The sequence below is a fragment of the Corythoichthys intestinalis genome, chromosome 2 (genome assembly GCF_030265065.1).
Source record: "Corythoichthys intestinalis isolate RoL2023-P3 chromosome 2, ASM3026506v1, whole genome shotgun sequence".
NCBI lineage: Eukaryota > Metazoa > Chordata > Actinopteri > Syngnathiformes > Syngnathidae > Corythoichthys > Corythoichthys intestinalis.
The window spans coordinates 60,437,170-60,458,369 of NC_080396.1; the positions used below are offsets into that span (position 1 = coordinate 60,437,170).

The 21,200-nt window shown below is 39.7% G+C and overlaps 2 protein-coding genes across 4 annotated transcripts in view; one reads left to right on the plus strand and one right to left on the minus strand.

Annotated features, from left to right (window-relative positions):
- itga5 (integrin, alpha 5 (fibronectin receptor, alpha polypeptide)) overlaps positions 1-5,244 on the plus strand; it is an 82,041-nt gene extending 76,797 nt beyond the window's left edge. The window contains exons 29-30 of the mRNA XM_057830379.1: positions 1,359-1,481; positions 1,562-5,244. Of these exons, the coding sequence (XP_057686362.1) occupies positions 1,359-1,481; positions 1,562-1,645 (207 nt within the window). The 3' untranslated portion in view covers positions 1,646-5,244. The remainder of the gene's footprint in view (positions 1-1,358; positions 1,482-1,561) is intronic.
- rapgef3 (Rap guanine nucleotide exchange factor (GEF) 3) overlaps positions 4,557-21,200 on the minus strand; it is a 52,474-nt gene continuing 35,830 nt past the window's right edge. For 2 of the 3 annotated variants that reach the window (XM_057830382.1, XM_057830380.1), the window contains exons 10-27: positions 21,064-21,164; positions 20,641-20,729; positions 20,489-20,567; positions 18,162-18,312; positions 17,922-18,007; positions 17,813-17,843; positions 16,770-16,845; positions 16,502-16,639; positions 16,316-16,413; positions 11,979-12,104; positions 11,677-11,858; positions 11,403-11,493; positions 11,262-11,312; positions 8,063-8,150; positions 7,916-7,980; positions 7,791-7,845; positions 7,569-7,640; positions 4,557-5,699 (exon numbers count right to left, since the gene is read on the minus strand). In XM_057830382.1, coding sequence (XP_057686365.1) covers positions 5,581-5,699; positions 7,569-7,640; positions 7,791-7,845; positions 7,916-7,980; positions 8,063-8,150; positions 11,262-11,312; positions 11,403-11,493; positions 11,677-11,858; positions 11,979-12,104; positions 16,316-16,413; positions 16,502-16,639; positions 16,770-16,845; positions 17,813-17,843; positions 17,922-18,007; positions 18,162-18,312; positions 20,489-20,567; positions 20,641-20,729; positions 21,064-21,164 — 1,698 coding nt within the window. In that variant the 3' untranslated portion in view covers positions 4,557-5,580. The remainder of the gene's footprint in view (positions 5,700-7,568; positions 7,641-7,790; positions 7,846-7,915; positions 7,981-8,062; positions 8,151-11,261; positions 11,313-11,402; positions 11,494-11,676; positions 11,859-11,978; positions 12,105-16,315; positions 16,414-16,501; positions 16,640-16,769; positions 16,846-17,812; positions 17,844-17,921; positions 18,008-18,161; positions 18,313-20,488; positions 20,568-20,640; positions 20,730-21,063; positions 21,165-21,200) is intronic. The other variant, XM_057830381.1, reaches the window with a different exon arrangement.

The window sequence follows — 21,200 nt, forward strand, 5'->3', positions numbered from 1 at the left end:
CCAACCAAAGACTGGTAAATATGTTTATAAACTAAATGACCAAAAAAAAAACCACATTAGTTCGAACAAAAACTTTACTTATATTGGTTTTAACAGGGAGCAGCTGGAGTCAGCCATGTTAGATGAGTCTTGTCATATTCACTGTTGCCACTAGAGGGCACCATATTCACCCAAATAAATAAAACTAAATGCAAACACTTAAAAAAAAAAACCCATTTCAGCGCCACTCTAATCAAACGCATCCTCAAAGCAGCAAAATTATCGAAGCTTTTTTCTAATCGAATTACTCGAGATCGATTGCAGCACTATTTAGGTTGCCTGGTACACCAGACTCCAGCTTTTGAGTCTGGCCACCATTCAGCGGATACAATTTCCAGGGCGGAACAAGCCACAGCAAACAGACAGCAGAGTGGACCAATCAGCGACGGGCAGACGTGACGTTAGTAAAACGACGAGGGCAGGACGAGGGACTTGCGCGCAGAAGTAAACATACGAGGAGAGCGGAGTTTATTCAACATGGCTAGCGCGAGACAGACTGTTGTCAATGACTCGTGTCAATGTGTTTTTGGTCATTTAAAACTGATTTTACCGTGGACTGGAACATATTCTCGGCTCTCCTGTTCACCATCTGTGTTGTTGTGGAGACGACTTCCGACGCGCAAGAGTGACGTTGCTCGTTAAGGACACGTCACGCAAATAAACGAATCTGATTTGTCGATTGATTTTGTACCTGCTCGAGAGGCCGTTAATGGGCTGGTTCCCAGACTTTTCTCTCAGTGGCCGTGCCAGGCAACTATTTAAGATGTTTATTCACAACTTCTGTGTCCAATAGCCTGTTCATGACAATATATCAAATAGTGTCATATTGCGATTAAAAAACAAAACAAAAAAACATTTAACATAGGTTTTAATTGGCAAGCAAGAACAGTAGCTCTGATTAAGAGAAACATTCTGATAGGTTTTTTTTTTTTTTTTTTAATGGTTAAACGTGACAGAATTGGTTTACCCATTTTGCTGCAACTTGAGAAAGTTGTCCTGAGAAAGGACAAAGAGTCAACCAGGACATTGACAAACATACTCTAAGACAGTTTTCCCAAAATTTTGTGTACAGGCACATTTTTTGCTACTACCAAAGGGGGGGAAAGAAGTATAGAGAAATCATAGAAACATCATCACCATGTGTGAAATCTGTGTTTGTTTGTAAAACAGAAAAATATCTTCATGTTGAAGATGTAGATACAACAGGTTAATTTTACCTTCTGTGATCCCTTGGAAGGAAAAATACTGTTAGTTGAAACTGAAGATACAAATTTTACCCTGTAAACGAACTACAGAAAGTATTCTTATGTTGTCTTTAGGTGGTTACCCCAGTTGTGTGGAACAAACCCGACATTGAGAACTCTGTCCCGCTATGGATCATCATCTTGGCCATTCTAGCTGGTTTACTGCTCCTGGCCTTGCTCATCTTCGTCTTGTATAAGGTCAGTGCTACCGTGGAAACAGAAAGGACTCTTAAAAGCTTATTCAAGGCCTGTCACCCCTAACTAAATTTGTTCCGCAGTTCGGCTTCTTCAAGAGATCCCTCCCTTACGGCACCGCCATGGAGAAAGCCCAACTGAAACCACAGGCTGCGTCAGAGGCCTGAGCAGTCTACGCTAGCTGAACCACAGAATTACAAAACCAGGCCACATGATTGCAAAGGAGACACATGACGGAGGATTGCAAAGAAGCGAGACCACTGGAACTACTAGACTTGGCAGAACACAATTCCAAATGTTCTCCCAACAAACGAATGTTCTTTTTTTTCCATTTTTCTTTTTTTTTAATTTATGTTTGTCAACAGGCAAGATCACTTATTATGTAGTTTAAGGAGCTGACCTGTCCAGGATGCTCCCAGGATTGTCCCCAAACGCTTGCTGGGAAGTCTCCAGCACCTAGAACAATTGAAGCGGGTATAAGTAAGCGTCAGGGTGGATGCTTGGATTCTGTCCGTGGCGATGATCTCGCTCCCTCAGGTTGGAGGATGGTGCTGCGTTGAGTTGTTTTTGCACTCAAAGAAAATCTACTGATTCACTTCTAAAGATGCCTAAGACTGACTCGCGCTCCTCACGAGTTCTACTGATTGCTTTGCTTTTTCACCAGAACCTCCAATTAGCTCGATGGGACAGAAACTGGATGACCTTGAAGCCTTCCACTGGGGAACATTTGTGGTCTCTGACATGTCCTATTTCCTCCAGCCAAAGCCTTAAACCTGACAATCAGCAGTGTTGTAGCTTCAACAGGGGGTTCATGCCGCGAGCAGACGTTGCAATTAAGCGTGTGTGAACGAGCCTAATTCAGCTTGGTGTTACTGTGACATACTCTATTTATGACCATTTTACCAGAGAGAGAGAGAGAGAGAGAGAGAGAAAACAACCCTCTATAAAAGACTGCAGGACTGAACTTGATCAAGACAATTGTTTTGGTCTCAGACCCTTACTGTATGTGCAAATACTTTTGTGGGGGGGTGTTAGCATATATGCATTTGTGTGAATGGCATATTTATGAATTTTGTTTTTATTTTATGAACTCTTCCACAGTTCCTCCCGTATAGGTCCTGGTTAGCCCCACTATGTTGCCACCTGGAGAGTGTTAATGTCGCATTTTCACACTTAACTTCATCTTGTTCCATTTGTGGCATATTCGGTTTACAATAACTGGATATTTATCTAAGGGTGGTGACACTTGAATAATTACAGAAAACTCAATGGCCCTGATAACTCCTAGTTAATCAATTATTGTACATTAACTATTGTGATTAGGGCTAGTAAAAGTATTGAAGCAATACCATTATTGTGTTTCAAGCATCGCAATGCATAGACTTCATTATCAGTTGACGGGAAACGGGGAGTGGGGCCGCTCCTTAGGGGGACCTATTTTCAAAAACTTTAAATTCAAATATTTTCAAAACCAAAGCCACTAGGGACCTAAAACCAAAACAGGCACATCTATTAGGCAAATATGAGTCTCCATGAGCAGCGGCATCAAAAAATTCAGTTGTTCCCAAATAAAATCCCAAATAATTGTTTTGTATACAAGTATAACAAAACTTAAATGGCTATAACATTCTCAGATTTTACGCTAGATGCACAAAAACCACCAAATGCAGAGATAATCACCTATATTTTCAGGATCAATAGCAATATTTAACATATATAAGTTTTTGCCCGAAAGAGTGACTCATTTTTCCAACAGCTTATAAATCAATTCGAAACCGAAATCAGAAACTTAATACTTGAGGAAAGCATGCAGAATTATCTTAATTTTATTCAACAGAAGGAAATTCTGCATTTTTCTATATACAATCACAACTTGTTTAGGTTGAATGCCAATGTCACTATTGTCTAAGCTCGTCTTGCTGGCTATCTGACCCTTGTTGTCTTTAGATTGAAATGTTACATAAAAAAAAAAAAAAAAAAACGCGTAAAAGCCGAATCTTTTTTGTATGGACGCAGAAATGTCTAAATTTGTTTTTTTGTTGTTGTTGTTGGCAAAAACGGGCAGTTGGCCAAAAATTACCTGATTATTTGAATGTCAAGTTACGCTATTGTGCATGGATACAAAATCCAACATGGCGTCCATCACAAAACAAATAGCTTTTTAAGTTGACAATTCTTGTAAATAAATGTGTAAATCCCAGAATTTCTATAGATATGAACATAAAACAGTAAAGATTGGTTAAAAGCAAAAAAAACGGGCAGTTGTCATTCTTTTTACGTAAAAATTTCAAGATATATATGTTACGCTAATTTTTTCCCATTCATTTCATTTTTTTTCACAATGTTTCAAAGTGCATGCATAGTGCTATTTTATGTCATGACCCTAAATCCTTAACCAACTCACTCTTGAGACACTCCTGCCTGTTTGTATGCACTAAAAGTTTTGTCCTGTTTCTACCTAAATCCGGCGTTAGAACACAGCGTGTTTGAGTTTATTGCATAGAAAGTTTTCCACGACGCTCTGCCTGGCCCTGCCCCCTACGGGAAGCCGTGGTGCAATGTCTGTAGGAGCTGTCTCGTCAACTGATAGTGTAGTCTTTGCCCAATGCTCATGGCATTGCGATAGAAGTAAAAATATTATTGCCATTGTTGTAGAAATAATGTGCAACTATTGTTGTCTATGTTGAAGTATCGTGATTCTATTGTTACCGATATAAAAATATCACAAAATTACCGCAATTCATGATCATTTCACCACAAGGTGGAGGTATTGTGCTAATGTTGCCATTGCAGCACAAGAACAAACACATCTTTTTGTATGTGATACAATTTGTCGTGATCCAAATGTCATAGCATAAATCGAAGCCATATAACAATACTTGCGTCATTAATGTACAAATATTGCATAAGTACCATCTTGATTGTGGCACTAAAGTTATATCATTATCGATGAAGTATTGCGATAGGATTTTCATTATGCTCTTCAGTATCATATTGTCTTCAGAGGGGGCAGCCAGGCCCTGGGAGCCAAATGTTTAGACGTGCAATATATATATATTTTCACCCCTCCCCAAGTCGTTTTTTTTTTTTTGTGTTATTTTAATTGTGACAAGCCAGAGCTCTGTAGTAAATGTTATAGCAAAAAGCACATATCTTATGGTTCAGGTTCTTTGCCGATTCTACACTTGGAATTAATTTGTCTCCACTTTGTTGCACGGATGCAGAATACCAACCTCGGAGAGCCGACATGATAAATAATGCGCTGTATGGTTGCGTCTATCCAAACATCTGTGTTCCTAAGCACATTGCTCACATTGGTTTGCCTCATTTAACACCACCTTCTCCCTCCCGTATCCTATAGTGATTCAATGTTTGTCAAATGATCTACAAAACTCTTCCTAATGTCAAGCCATTATTTATAAGGATAGTGTTGAACTCCTTTCATGGTTTCATCATGTGAAGACACTGCCTCCCTCTCCCTCTTTATTGTATTTTTTTTTTTCATTTTTTGGCATGTCCTTTTTCTTTTCCTAAAAGAGGTTGTACATATTTATGACTTAGGAGAGTATTTCTGAATCAAAATGTTAACTTGTGAATTTCCTCACCCCATATTGGGGATTTGTGTTTTATTTTTGCTGGAGAGGAATGGGAGCGTCTTTGGAGCTCAATTTGTTCCTGTTATGATTTCACATTTTTACATTTCTACCTTGTATGGTTTGTATTTTAAATAAACTATTCTCCTTTTTAACAATTTCTCTGTGGTTTAACTAAATGCAACTCATTGGGAAAATAATTTATTCAGAAAAACGTAAGAAATAATATGCTTATACAGTGCACAGTGCATGTACTGATTTGTGATCCTTGGTGCATAAATAATTGACCGAATAGTGGAAGCCAAACATATGTTCTTCAGGCCTTTTGTGAAATTGTGTGACTGCAGTGTACATAAATTTATACTGTATATGGTAACTAAAACCCGGAAGGCCGGACTGTGAGTCTCCATGACAACAAAGTTCAACAGCGAATCCAGAGGCGCTGTTACTCCAACAAATGTGGAGTATTTGTTTGCACAGTTCACCATTTTTAAACGACAGTGTTGCTGCTAGCATTCTATTGTCCTCGACAGCTCTGTTAGCTTGCGCTGGCAGTCGATCACGCTCAAGTTCTGAATGTAGTGTCGGATGTTGCTGGGACTCCGCAGAGGAAGGATGTGGTCCGAGTCTGTAGAGATGAAAAAAATACTGTCACTTAATTCCTGTATTATTCCTTATTAGCTTTTAAGTCTAAATAATTAAATCTCTTAGCTGGAACCTACAGTGTATCACAAAAGTGAGTACACCCCTCACATTTCTGCAGATCTTTAAGTATCTCTTTTCATGGGACAACACTGACAAAATGACACTTTGACACGATGAAAAGCAGTCTGTGTGCAGCTTATTTAATAAATCTATTTTCCCCTCAAAATAACTCAAAATATAGCCATTAATATCTAAACCCCTGGCAACAAAAGTGAGTACACCCCTTCGATTCTACATCCCTAAATGTCCAAATTGAGTACTGCTTGTCATCCCCCCCCCCCCCCCCCCCCAATGTCACGTGACTCGTTAGTGTTACTAGGTCCAGGTGTGCATAGGGAGGGAGCAGGTGTGTTCAAATTTGTAGTGCAGCTCTCACACTCTTACATACTGGTCACTGAAAGTTCAAACATAGCACCACATGGCAAAGAACTCTCTGAGGATCTTAAAAGACGTATTGTTGCGCTATATGAAGATGGCCAAGGCTACAAGAAGATTGCCAACACCCTGAAACTGAGCTGCAGCACAGTGGCTAAGATCATCCAGCGTTTTAAAAGAGCAGGGTCCGCTCAGAAGAGGCCTCGGGTTAGTCGTCCAAAGAAGCTGAGTCCACGTGCTAAACGTCACGTCCAAATGCTTTCTTTGAAAGATCGTCGCAGGAGTGGTGTCAGCATTGCTGCAGAGATTGAAGAGATGGGAGGTCAGCCTGTTAGTGCTCAGACCATATACTGCACTCTACATCAAATTGGTGTGCATGGCTGTCACCCCAGGAGGAAGCCTCTTCTGAAGACTACACAAGAAAGCCCGCAAACAGTTTGCTGAAGACATGTCAACAAAGCACATGGATTACTGGAACCATGTCCTATGGTCTGATGAGACGAAGATTAATTTGTTTGGTTCCGATGGTCTCGAGCATGTGTGACGGCGACTAGGTGAGGAGCACAAAGATAAGTGTGTCATGCCTACAGTCAAGCATGGTGGTGGGGATGTCATGGTCTGAGGCTGCATGAGTGCCACAGGTGTTGGAGAGTTACATTCCTGTAAGGGAAACATGAACTACAACATGTACTGTGAAATACTGCAGCAAAGCATGATCCCCTATCTCCAGAAACTGGGTCGCAGGGCAGTGTTCCAGCATGACAATGACCCCAAACACACCTCCAAGATGACCACTGCTTTACTGAAGAGGCTGAGGGTAAAGGTGATGGACGGGCCAAGCATGTCTCCAGACTTAAACCCAATAGAACATCTTTGGGGGATCCCAAGCAGAAGGTGGAGGTGCGCAGAGGCTCAAATATCTGGCAGCTCCGCAACGTCGTCATGGAGGAGCGGAAGACCATTCCAATGGCAACCTGTGAAGCTCTGGTCAACTACATGCCCAGGAAAGTAAAGGCAGTTCTGGATAATAGTGGTGGCCACACAAAATACTGACAGTTGACATGTTGTATGTTAATATTGACAACTTTCACTAAGGGGTGTACTCACTTCTGTTGCCAGGGGTTTAGCTATTAATGGCTATATTTTGAGTTATTTTGAGGGGAAAATACATTAACTCTATTATATAAGTTGCACACAGACTACTTTTCATTGTGTCAAAGTGTCATTTTGTCAGTGTTGTCCCATGAAAAGATATATTTAAATATCTGCAGAAATGCAAGGGGTGTACTCACTTTTGTCATACACTGTAAATTGAAAATTGCTTTCACTATCATTATTTTTTTACATCTTTACAATTTAATATCGCCTATTTCCCTGGATAGTGAGTCTCTAGGTGGAGTGGAGCATAAACTCTTACACGTAGATATGCGGGTAGCAGGGCTTTCTAAAAACATTCGATCTGCAAGTCCCCTCTGAGGCGATGAAGGTACTGCAAAAGAAGTGGAAGGATGTCAGTGACATCATTTAGCACATTCTTCAACTCGTGGTGACATAGCCCAGTAACAGTCATGTCTAAAGAAGTGCCCCAAAACGTGTACCTATCTGAAAAATGTTATTGTACAACAGTATTATCACTTACCAAAAGGCTGGCTCCGGCAGAGTCGCACCATTTTCATAGTCTTGGCAATCATGCGCTTGCAGGATGAAATTGAGATGAGAATTTTTTTTGGAAACAACCAATTTATAACAATATGCCTGGCCTACCATCTTCTCAAAATTGACCAGTCGGTCCACAAAGTTGGGATTTCCTTCATGGATGAATGTCATGTCTGGCAAAAGACACAACATGCTGTCATACTGACCGTTGAAGTCACTATATCATCAATGTTCATGATGAAAGTGGCTGATGACCTTTGAGTATGAGAGGCATGAAGGGGATGTAAGGTGGGCTTAGCTTGGCCACAGCCAGCCTGTAGGCCCGGTGGTTACGTGAAGGATCCTGGCATGAGAAGAAAGACAACACACTTTGCAATAAGCGCAATTCCATATGCTGTATTTCAACGAGATGTGATAAAGGGGAATTTTTTCACGTTGATAAAATGGGCCCCAGATGTACAGTATCTGGAACATTTCATTCATTCATTTTCCATGCAGCTTTTCCTCGCGGGGGTCGCTGGGGTGTTGCAGTCAATCCCAGCTAACTACGGCAGTAGGCGCTGTACACCCTGAATTGGTTGCCAGTCAATCGCTATGGGCACAAAGAGACATACAACCATTCGCCCACACACTCATACCTACGGACAATTTAGAGTGTTCAATCAACCTACCACGCATGTTTTTGGGATGGGGGAGGAAACCGGAGTCCCTGGAGAAAACCCACGCAGGCATGGGGAGAACATGCAAACTCCACACAGGAAGGCCGGAGCCAGGATTGAACCCTTGATCTCAGAACTGTGAGGCTAACCACTTGGCCACCATTCTGCCATGAATTCATTTTAAAATTATAGTTCAGCTTCTAGAAAAAGACATGATAAATAATTCGACCAAATATTTAGGAATAAGTCACATGAGACCTCAGTTCAGTCAGTACTGAAAGATTAATATATTGGTTTTCTTTGCTGTGAGTAACATCCAATGCAACACAATTCAACTTTTTTTGTATTAACATTTGTTAGATGTTTTTACACTCAAGGATCAATTTGATTTGTGACGCAAAGGAGTTCAGAGCTAATCAGAGTTCAGCTCTGGCCAGTTATTGGTTTCTAAGAACAGCATACTGTGGTACGAACTTATACTTTCTTAAAATCATCAATGCAGGCAAACCCACATGACCATACCAACTTTATTTTAACTATAAGGCGCACCTGACTATAAGCTGCCCTCCACCAAATTTGACACGGAAACGGCATTTGTTCATAGATAAGCCACACTGGACTAAAAGCCGTAGTTATCCTCACTGTATTATGGGATATCTACACCAAAATATATTAACGGGTAACATTTTTTTTGACTGTGGCATCATAAGATAATACCAAATGAATCACCATGAAGCTTAAACCAATTGGCTGCAAACGTTCATTGCTTCACAAGAAGCTTCATTTGGCCATCACTGCTCCCTTGGGGAGACAGTCAACCTCTGCTGCCACCACTGTTGTCATCCAACATGCCTCCTAGCATGTATTGTAGCGCTGCAGGTGTAAATAACAATCAAAATTCATGTTCTGTGCTAATTATTTCTTTAGTTACAGTTGTTTCATTAATTGCTTGTTGTGTTATTTGGCAACACTTTATGTGACAGCATCATCATAATTATAAAATGACACTGCCATGAGCATTAATGAATGCTTATGACAGATGTCATTTTGTGTCATTCAGCAAATTATCTCACTTTTGTATGGATGTAAAAGATCCGAGCTTGACATAAGTGACATCATTTGCCGGATGACACTTAATGACATCTGTCACAAGCATTCATTAATGCCCATGAAAGTGTCATAATTATGAAGCTCTTATGGCAGTCTTATGATGCCGCTGTCAAATAAAATGTTACCTATTAACCCAAATTTATAAACAAATTAGCCGCACTGGACTACAAGCTATATGATTCAAAATGAGGGAAAAAAGTAGCGGCATATACAGTTGTGGTCAAAAGTTTACATACACTTGTGAAGAACATAATGTCATGGCTCTCTTGAGTTTCCAGTTATTTCTACAACTCTGATTTTTCTCCGATGGAGTGATTGTAACAGATACTTCTTTGTCACAAAAAACATTCATGAAGTTTGGTTCTTTTATGACTTTATCATGGGTTAACAGAAAAAGTGATCAAATCTGCTGGGTCAAAAATATACATACACTGATCTGAAAAAGCGAATCATTGACTTGAACAAGTCAGGAAAGTCACTTGGAGCCATTTCAAAGCAGCTGTAGGTCCCAAGAGCAACAGTGCAAACAATTGTTTGTAAGTATAAAGTGCATGGCACTGTTTTGTCACTGCCACGATCAGGAAGAAAACGCAAGCTATCACCTGCTGCTGAGAGAAAATTGGTCAGGAGGGTGAAGATTCAACCGAGAATCACCAAAAAGCAGATCTGCCAAGCTGCTGGAACACAGGTGTCAGTGTCCACAGTCAAGCGTGTTTTGCATCTCCTTGGACTGAGAGGCTGCCGTGGAAGAAGGAAGCCCTTGCTCCAAAAGCGGCACCTTAAGGCTCGACTGAAGTTTGCTGCTGATCACATGGACAAAGATAAGACCTTCTGTAGGAAAGTTCTGTGGTCAGACGCAACAAAAATCGAACTGTTTGGCCACAATGCCCAGCAATATGTTTGGAGGAGAAAAGGTGATGCCTTTAACCCCAAGTACACCACGCCTACCGTCAAGCACGGTGGTGGTAGTATTATGCTGTGGGGCTGTTTTGCTGCCAATGGAACTGGTGCTTTACAGAGAGTAAATGGGATAATGAAGAAGGAGGATTACCTTCAAATTCTTCAAGATAACCTAACGTCATCAGCCCGAAGAGGTGGTCTTGGGCGCAGTTGGGTGTTCCAACAGGACAATGACCCCAAACACACATCAAAAGTGGTAATGGAATGGCTAAATCAGGCTAGAATTAAGATTTTCGAATGGCCTTCCCAAAGTCCTGACTTAAACCCCATTGAGAACTTGTGGACAATGCTGAAGAAACAAGTCCATGTCAGAAAGCCATCAAATTTAACTGAACTGCACCAATTCTGTCAAGAGGAGTGGTCAAAGATTCAACCAGAAGCTTGCCAGAAGCTTGTGGATGGCTACCAAAAGCACCGAATTGAAGTGAAAATGGCCAAGGGACATGTTACCAAATATTAGCGCTGCTGTATGTATATTTTTGAACCAGCAGATTTGATCATTTTTTTCTGTTCACCCATAATAAAGTCATAAAAGAACCAAACTTCATGAATGTTTTTTGTGACAAGGTATCTGTTCCAATCACTCTATCAGAGAAAAATCAGAGTTGTAGAAATAACTGGAAACTCAAGAGAGCCATGGCATTATGTTCTTCACAAGTGTATGTAAACTTTTGACCACAATTGTAAGTCTGAAAATTACGGTATATATTTTCATTCAGATTTACCATCAGCCTCTCGTAGGCACAGTAGATCCTTTTTGTCTTACTGGATATTCTCTGAGAGGAAAAAAAAAGATAAACGGCTGAGTATAAGCAATGATGGTGACATTATACAGACTAAATGACACGCATGAAGTAATATGTCACCTCCCAGGTCTTGTAAAGCCTATGCACTGCGCTGTTGCTCAAACCGAACATCACGGCAAAGAAGGAGTTGAGATTCTTCTGCTCCTTTAATCTGAAAGCACACACAGTGAGTTGGCACTAAAACAAATAGCTTGAGGTCCTATTGTTTATTCAGTTACATTTCCAGTGAAATGTATTTTCGGTCAAGAAGCTTTGTTACTGCAGCTAAATTAAAAAAAAAACAAAAAAAAAAAAACGAAACAATGTTAGAAAGAAGCGTTTATTTCACGCTTACACTGCAGCAATCTTGATGAACTTCTTCAGCAGGACGGCTCGTTTGACAAGGTCTTCACAAAGGCAAAGTTCGCTCACCACCCAGTATTGAACCTCATTGAAGCGACGCACAAAGCGCTCCAGGTTGGCCGTCACGGCTCCTGGGAATTTTTTACGTCCAAATACGTAATAGATGAGCTCTAACTGCAGGAGGAGGAACAATAGAACAGTATTCATACATGGAGAGGCGGATTAATAATTTCAATAACCTCAACATCAGTCTAAAAGTGGACTGAAAATACATATTTTTACTGTATATCTGACCTCATGCATGGCGGTGAACAGTTCCCAGTCATAGTTGGTGAGTTCACTGGCAATGTCTTTAGAGCACATGTGCTGAAGTGTGTTGGCACCTGTTTGCTCCGGACCCTGCTGCTCTTTCAGGGGCGTCTGAGTGAAAAGTGGGACACACAGAGAGATGGTAGATAACCTTAATGTTGTAAATCAAGATGGTGGTCAAGAACACATATTTAAGGTCTTAGTCTCGACTTCCAAAAGTCATCTCAGTCTCGTAATTACCTTTTGCCTGGACGGATCAAGACAATTCTTCAACTTCATGAATGTGATAATAACAATTTGGGAAAATAGGCCTTCAATACTTGTGTTACTAACCTCACATCACGCCCTTCTTGGGTCTGCTTGTTGCTGTCATCATGACGTGATCATGACGGCAACAAGCAGAATTTTTTTTTATTAAATGTTGACTGAATTTTCTTGTTGGTCAATTAGTTTGCAGGGTTTGTGTTATAAAAACGAACAAAACAAACTAACAAACAAACAAACAAACACACTCAAACCAATGAACAACAGTGAACATGTTAGGTTTCACTGCAGATGTAGACATATACAGTGAGGAGCAGAATTAGTGATTTTGCAAGTTCACCCACTTAGAAAATACCTAGAGCCCTGAAATTTCAATCATAGATGCATTTCCACCTAGAGAGAATTTTTTTTTTTTTTTAAATTTGGAACTCACATTGTATGATTTTTAAAATAATTTATTTGTAATTTACTAGGGTTCATAAGTATTTGTACCTCTGAGACTCACCAAAAATTATGACACTCAAAGCCTAAAAAAGATAGTCCCCCTTTATCCCATGAGTAACCACCCATCCACCACCCGTTTGAGCTCATTATTGTCACCTGTGCACCCCAACTAATGAACCCCTGCAAATTACAAATATATTATTGAAAAATCATATGTGACTTCTGTTTTTTTCTTTTAAGATTATGTCTCTATAAGTGGAAATGCATCTATGATTGAAATTTCAGACCTCTACTTATTTCATGAGTGGGTGAGCTTGTAAAATTACAAGGGGTTGCAAATACAGTGGGGAGAACAAGTATTTGATACACTGCCGATTTTGCTGGTTTTCCCACTTGCAAGCCATGTAGAGGTCTGTAATTTGTTTCATAAGTTCTCTTCAACTGTGAGGGACGGAATCTAATTAAAAAAATCCAGAAAATCACATTGTATCATTTTTAAATAATAAATTTGTATTTAACTGCATGAAATAAGTATTTGATACATTACCAACTAGTAAATATTTTGGCTCTTAGTTCTTTTTTAAGAACCCCTCCTGTTCTCCACTCATTACCGGAAGTAACTGCACCTGTTTGAACTTGTTACCTGTATAGAAGACACCTGTTCACATGCTCAAACAAACTCCAACCTCTCCACAATGGTCAAGACCAAAGAGCTGTGTAAGGACATCAGGGATAAAATAAGACCTACACAAGGCTGGGATGGGCTACAGGAAAATAAGCAAGCAGCTTGATAAGGAGGTAACAACTGTTGGAGCGATTATTAGAAAATGGAAGAAGTTCAAGTTGTCTGTCAATCTGCCTCGTTCTGGGGCTCCATGCAAGATCTCACCTCGTGGGGCATCACTGATCATGAGGAAGGTGAGGGATCAGCCCAGAACTACACGGCAGGACCTGGTCAATGACCTGGAGAGAGCTGGAACCACAGTCTCGAAGAAAACCATCGGAAAAACATTATGCCATCATGGATTAAAATCCTACAGCGCACGCAAAGTCCCGCTGTTGAAGCCAGTGCATGTAAAGACACGTCTGAAGTTTGCCACTGACCATCTGGATGATCCAGAGGAGCAAAGGGAGAAGGTCATGTGGTCGGATGAGACCAACATTGAACTTTTTGGTCTAAACTCGGCTTGTCGTGTTTGGAGGAAAAAGAAGGATGAGTACAACCCCAAGAACACCATCCCAACCGTGAAACACGAAGGAGGAAACATCATTTTTTGGGGCTGCTTCTCTGCCAAGGGTACAGGACGACTGCACCGTATTGAGGGGAGGATGGATGGGGCTATGTATCGCCAGATCTTGGCTGACAACCTCCTTCCTTCATTGAGAGCCCTGAAGATGGGTCGTGGCTGGGTCTTCCAGCATGGCAACGACCCAAAGCACACAGCCAAGGCAACTAAAGAGTGGCTCCGTAAGAAGCATCTTAAGGTCCTGGAGTGGCCTAGCCAGTCACCAGATCTGAACCCGATAGTAAATCTATGGAGTGAGCTAAAAGTCCGTGTTGCCCGGCAGCAGCCCCGAAACCTGAAGGCTCTGGAGAAGATCTGCATGGAGGAGTGGGCCAAAATCCCTGCTGCAGTGTGTGCAAACCTTGTCAAGGACTACAGGAAATGTTTGGTATCTGTAATAGCAAACAAAGGTTTCTGGACCAAATATTAGGTTCGATTTTTGTAATGTATCAAATACTTATTTCATGCAATTAAATGCAAATTTATTATTTAAAAATCATACAACGTGATTTTCTGTTTTTTTGTATTAGATTCCGTCCCACACAGTTGAAGAGAACTTATGATACAAATTACAGACCTCTCCACGCTTTGAAAGTGTGAAAACCAGCAAAATCGGCAGTGTATCAAATACTTGTTCTCCCCACTGTACTATCAATTCTGCTTCACATTTGAGAGGTACAAGGTTGGAATCTCGCCTGATATATCATTTGCTCGTTCTCTTTGTACAGTTTTGTAACCCGATATTTGAGGCTGATATACTTTTTTTTTTTTCTTTTTTTTTTTTTTTAAAGTATGTTGATTGTGAAAGAATTGAAACACTCACTATGTAAATGTATATATTAAAAGTAAACATTTTCTTCTGCCAATTTAATGAGCTTTGTTAATTGTGATTTTGCACCACCAAGTGGCCATTGTTATATCGAGAGGTGTTAATTGTGATTTTGCACCACCAAGTGGCCATTGTTATATCGAGAGGTAGCAGAAGAAAATGTTTACTTTTAATATACTAGTATGGCGGAAAAAACTCAAAACATTTGAAGTTCCGTTCTGAGACCCCAAATTTGGCCAAAGTTCAAAATTGTCCTATATGCATGTGTGATACATCATTGGAAAACTTAAAATCTCAATTTCCTGGGGGAAGAAAAATTTTGAACAGAATGGCATTAAAAAAAAAAAAAAAAAAAACAGCAAAACCCTAACTGGAAGTGAGAGTACGCGAGAGCATAATTAAAGACGCCATGATTTTAACGAGATATTATCGCATACTTACCTCTTTTCGATCAAAAAACTCCATGTAGCATGTATCACCTAGTGTCAAGACACAGCTGTGAATGGCCACAGCTGGATTTTGGGGGGATTTTATGGGTGAAACATGGTAATATAACAAGGGTTGTGATGTAGAAAATCGCAGACATCAAGGCGTGATCGAGATTTTTTATCTTAATATTACTCTTTAAAATTTTTTTTTTTCTTTTTGGATCATTTTTGGATTTTGGATTTATCATCTAAAATGTTGGGGAAAATGCGACAGTAACGAAGAAAACTACAATTAAGTGATAGTTATGAGGTAGATACCCGTGAGTTATTTACAGACACCATGTTTTTTTTCATTGTGACGTAATTTGTTTAAAAGTTTAAAACATGCAAGTGAATAATTTTTTAGTCTTTTTTTTTTTTTTTTACTAAATATTAGACATCAATTAATGATTCTAAACTAAAAATTACAGACATTTCGAATAATAAATATGCTTACTTACCTTCTTTTTATGGCTAGGTTGAAACAAAAGCGGTTGCGCGAACTCTGTAAACAGGGGGTTCCAGGGTAACACGGACAAATTAAAAATAGTTCGGGGACTTAATGGGCCATGAATCTGCTACGGCAGCATATAGACATATTGTTCTATCAAACACAACAGTTCTTTTGGCTTAAAATACAGCAGTTTATTTTAAAGAGGGGTACAAGAGCAGAAACTGCTTTTTCAGCCTTTTTTGTCTTTTCCGCCATATACATTTACATAGTGATTGTTTAAATTATTTCACAATCAACACACTTAAAAAAAAAAAAAAAAAAAAAAAAAAAAAAAAAAGTATATCAGCTTCAAATATCAGTTTACAAAATTGTCCAAAGAGAACGAGCAAATGATATTTCAGGCAAGATTCCAACCTTGTACCTCTCAAATGTGAAGCAGACTTGATAAACGCTTAAACATTGCACTGTTGTGTCAAAAAATAAAAGTCAGACATTGTGTACATTTGAACCGCATCTTGCCATTACCTCTCACTGAACACCATCTAAGTTTGTGTTAGAATCATATCCATTCACCTCACCAGTTTTTCCACTTGCCCACTAGAGCAGATGAAGAGTCTCTCATTGAGTCCCAGCGCAGTAAACACAGCAGTGGCATCCAATTTCAACTCAACTCTTTCTGTCATTGTTACAAACATTGGTAAAAGTTTTTTTAGCATAGAAAGAAAAGACAGAAACGTCTGAAAGTGACCATTTATGACTGGCACCTCCTGAGGAGTTCATCTTGACCAGCACATGATCACCTCCGGGTTGAACCAGCGAGAGCATCACTTCTTGTACGGACGTGTTGACTGGCAGCATTGGTGTGAGAGCCTGGTGATCTGGCGTGTAAATCTCATACAACACTGCATCACATAGGAAGGAGAATGTCAACTTTTCCACGTTGTAGGCCAAAACAAGCCTGATTTACAAAAACTTTGTGAGTTTGGAATCTGTCTGATTAGATGAGAATGTTTGAATGTTTTGGCAGCTTACCTTTATCCTGCGCTCTGATTGGATGTATCCGTGCCATGGACTCTTCACTCTGTGGGAACCAGTCAAACGAGTAGTTCTGCTGAGGACAAGAGCGCACCTTAGCAACAACGGGGAATATACACCACACATTTTTATCTCCATTTTGCATCTTGTTCTAAAAATGTTTGTCAGTTAACAAAGTATGTTTGCCTAAATATATTTACAGTGGAACACATCTGTTTCGAGATAATGGCCACCATAGGATTTGTATTTATATTCAGAAACTGGCCAAAATTGTCGCCATAATAAAACTTTCATGAAAACGATAGGGGGAAAAAAATCAGTCATTTCAGATCATGTGACTAAAATTATTATGATTACCATTTTATTTATTTATATAACTCCTATTAACTATCATACATATTCATTCAATCCTCGAAATTCCTTGAATATTTATATATACGTATATATACAGTGTATACAGGTATATAGGCTGGAAAAGATGGAGTTTGTCAGATAGATATACAAAAAAGACAATGAGAATTTAAATCAGTCAGTGAAGTCACCTAATGCAACAAACACTTTTTGGAGTGGAACTACTCAGAAAGCAGATGGACCTGATGCTATGAAAATCAGCAGTCCTAAGACTTTCAGGACCTTGTTTAGCCGCAAGTCTTTGTTAACTGCATGTTACTTCATTCTTCCAACATCAGGATCTGACCGAGCAGCTCAGATTTAGAGATTAATACTAAAATACTTCCCAGAAAGGGCAAAGAATCATGAACAAACTGGCAACTATGTGGAAAATGCAGGAGGACCAGCGCCGTGTTTGGAAAAACAAACATTTGACGTCAGCCTGATAGACGCTACAGGATATGGAGCCATGAGCACAATGACGTTGACAAAAACAGGCACATCCTATCTAAAATAAAAGACTGAAAATACGCTGACTTTTGGTATTCTGTATGCGTATTTTGGAGGAATAGCACTTCCCAGCTTCCACTGTTAGAGACAGACAGACAAATAAATACAGTACATATAAAAACTAGATTTCTGACACTTACCCTGCCCAATGAGTGGTATCCATTCTCCAACCTGGTGAAGATGACAACCGTGTTTTAGCTAATACTCAAGCCTTGACAGTTATAGGATGTTTAACTCTAATATCATTACACTTTTGTTCTTCTTCTGTCCCGGAACTGATCTTTCAGCACGCTAGACAAACGAAAATTAGCTCCAATGTCCTTCTTCAGCTTCTGCTTGATGATACATGGGAAAAAAAACACACACACATATGTTTACAAATTTGAAAGTCATGTATTGATCCATCTTTCCCCATTTAGCTAAGTAAAAGCAGGAGCTACGCTTAACCAAAACTCGCCATCCAGCCTGGACACTACGTTCTTGCCTCACCTCCAGAAAGGTTGAGGCAATGGGGTCTTCTTTTAGCAGAAGGCCATAAAGCGCTACCCACAAGCCAATCAGCTTCACCACTTTGAGCTTAGTGTTGAGAATGTAGGCAGTCTTCTCCTGCTCAGAACCGTCAGAGAGCTCCGCTTGGTAGGTGCATTCCTAGTTAAGGAACATTAATTTGGAGGGCAAGGATCGTAGACATAACCTTGTCTAATTTCCAGTCAGAATTACTGTGTTGTTTTGTGTATTGTGTCAGTGTTGTTAGCAGGATGCCAGTTGTGGGTGGGCATTAGTCTTACCTGGGGGGGGCAAAAAAAAAAAAAAAAAGCTACAATGCTCAAGTAGGTCGAAATCCAGCGTGGGGCTACTGCACCTTAAAACATGTTTTGTTTTTTCCTTGAGATAACAGTTGTTGTGATTTGGTCTGAACAAATCAAAGTTGAACTGATTTTATTTGACTTAGAACACATCCATAACCGAACAGTATGGACATGCAGGTGACAAATGTTTTCTCGGTTTTATTATTATTATTATTATAGTTGTTCTTTGTTCCGCAGCCCTTTTGAGCTTAATTTGACCCCCTTAGAATGCTTCAAAATGCACCAAAATCGGCAGGCAGGTCAAGACAGGTGCAATCTTTGATACCGTGTAAAGACAAATTCCAAATACACTATGTAGCGCCAAGCGCCCCCTAGCAGTCAGTCTTTGTCCCGCCGACGCTTTGAGCCCTACTTTGACCCCCTCACAATGCCTCAAAACCAGGGGTGAAAGTGGGCCAGAACGGTCAGGAATGCAGTTCCGGCATAAGATTCATGGTGCTTTTATTCCAAAAATGTGACGGCAACTGTCAAAACGCTATGTAAAAAAAAATGCTAAGCTGCAACACATGCATTTCATCTCCAAGAAGAAAACAATCTACCAACATCAGATTTACATACACAAGTGTTAACAACAAACATAATAAATTGCTCGTGTAGCGTAATCCGTTTCCACCGTTATTTATTATTTATTTTTATCCATGAACGGCATGGAGGTTTCCCCAGCTGCTGCAGTTATTTGTGTCTGACGATGTGTCACGTCAATGTGCGAATGCACACAGCAAAGCAAAACGCCTGGACTCACTTATCCGTTCAATTGGCTGACATACTGACATGTGATCAGCAGAGATAGTTATCTCTGATTGGTTCAAATGTGCATGTTTTCTGGAACAGCAAAAAAAAAAAAAGTTTGTTGAATTGATGCGACAAAAAAAGGGCAATGCAATAGAAAATGGATCAAATCTTTAAGAGCGAGGAAAGAGTTGAGGAGGCTTATTTCTCATATTTAGTTTTATTTGCTCTGATGGGAGGTTCAGAACATCTTAGCTGTCAATGTGCACTTTGGACTTATATTTGTTCATTTAGGTTAGGCTACTTATTCATTTCCTTATGATTAAAAAAAAGTCAATGTTTGCGCGATCTTCAAAATATATTCCATTTCACTCTGCATAATATAAGTCATTTGTACTTATTTTTCTGAATTTATGTTACTTATATCTAAAATCAGTTCTTGTATGTATTATAGAAATAACTATGCCAAACAGTTTTCTTTGCATTTCAGTAGTTTTAGGAGGTTTTACCTCTCCCCCCCCAAAATATAAATAAATAAACAAAATTTCTGGCTCCGTGGCGACCTTCACGTTGAGGAGTTCCGGCAAGAAATTCTAGCCACTTTTCACCCCCGTTCAAAACTCACCAAACTCAACAGTTTAAAACAGGTTAAAACTTAGAACACACCAGTACTATATGAATGGGACACCATACGTGCTGCCAGACTGCCGTTACTACTACATCCAGTTTTCTTTGGAAGGGCAGAATGTGTCCGTGGGTGGGCACTACCCCCCCGGGTAACGCCACTGGTAGCAGTAATGTAATAAATGTTGCGGTAGGTGGCAAGAGAGAGACAGAAACGAAAGTACTCTTATGCCACAACAAAAACAATACCGCATGTTGAGTTTTTCGGCACAATAAGGAGCTTAGCCAGAGCAGATCTGAATACTTTTCAGAATGCTTTCATGAGTGCGGATTTCATTTAAAAGCGTAAACAGTTCACACTTCAACATGAACCTCATTAAAAACCTCATAACAATGAACAGTGAGATAATGATCAGCTGAAAATAAATTAACGTGTGACCTGAAAGTAGGACGCATCTCTATTTTAGCTGCAGGGCTTAAACCTGGGGTGGATTGAAGTTGAGTGAGGTGATTGAACTATACTGTAATTGTATTCTACAATTACAGATCAAAGCGTAAATAGCTGAGGTTTGAACACCATTGACTAAAGGATATTGATGCTGGAGTGCAGGACACAGCTGACTGGAGGGCATGAATACTCTGTGGGTGAGCAGAAAGTCGCTCACACACGAATCTAGAAAATAAACATTGCGACAAGATGATAAGCAATTTCTCAAAATAACAAAAAGGAAAAAACAACCTCTTACCGATTGGTTCGTTTCCATTGGAGTCCACCTTAATTGTTTCCAAGAGGTGTTCCAGGATCTTCTCTGGCGTTCCAGACATTACAGTACACCTGCCCACGATATGATGTTGATATTTGCACTGATGTAATGATGTTTTGCAACATCTTTAACTTTTTATGAGTAGTGTATGATCAGTCATACAATTTGAATAGACCAAAGAGAATAAACCTTTTAATTAAATGTTGCACTCAAAATTAACACCAACATACATTCGTAATAGTAAATTCATGAATTCACAATCTTTCAAGAGATGAGTTTAATAGGTTGTACTATTAGTTGTGTTAAAAGGATTTTTTTTGTAGTCCCTTTTAATTACAACAAATAAATACACAGTGATTTGTAATATGGCTTTAGTAATTCTACAATATTTGCGGGTTTCATTACTTGTTTCCAGCTCCTCCCTGCTCAGGTGGATGGGCACATTTCTCCAGCACTAGCACAGTTTTCCCATGCTCCTCCAATCGCACTGTGTTGGCCTCTACATCCTGAAGTCAGAGAGATGCATGACTACAATACCACAA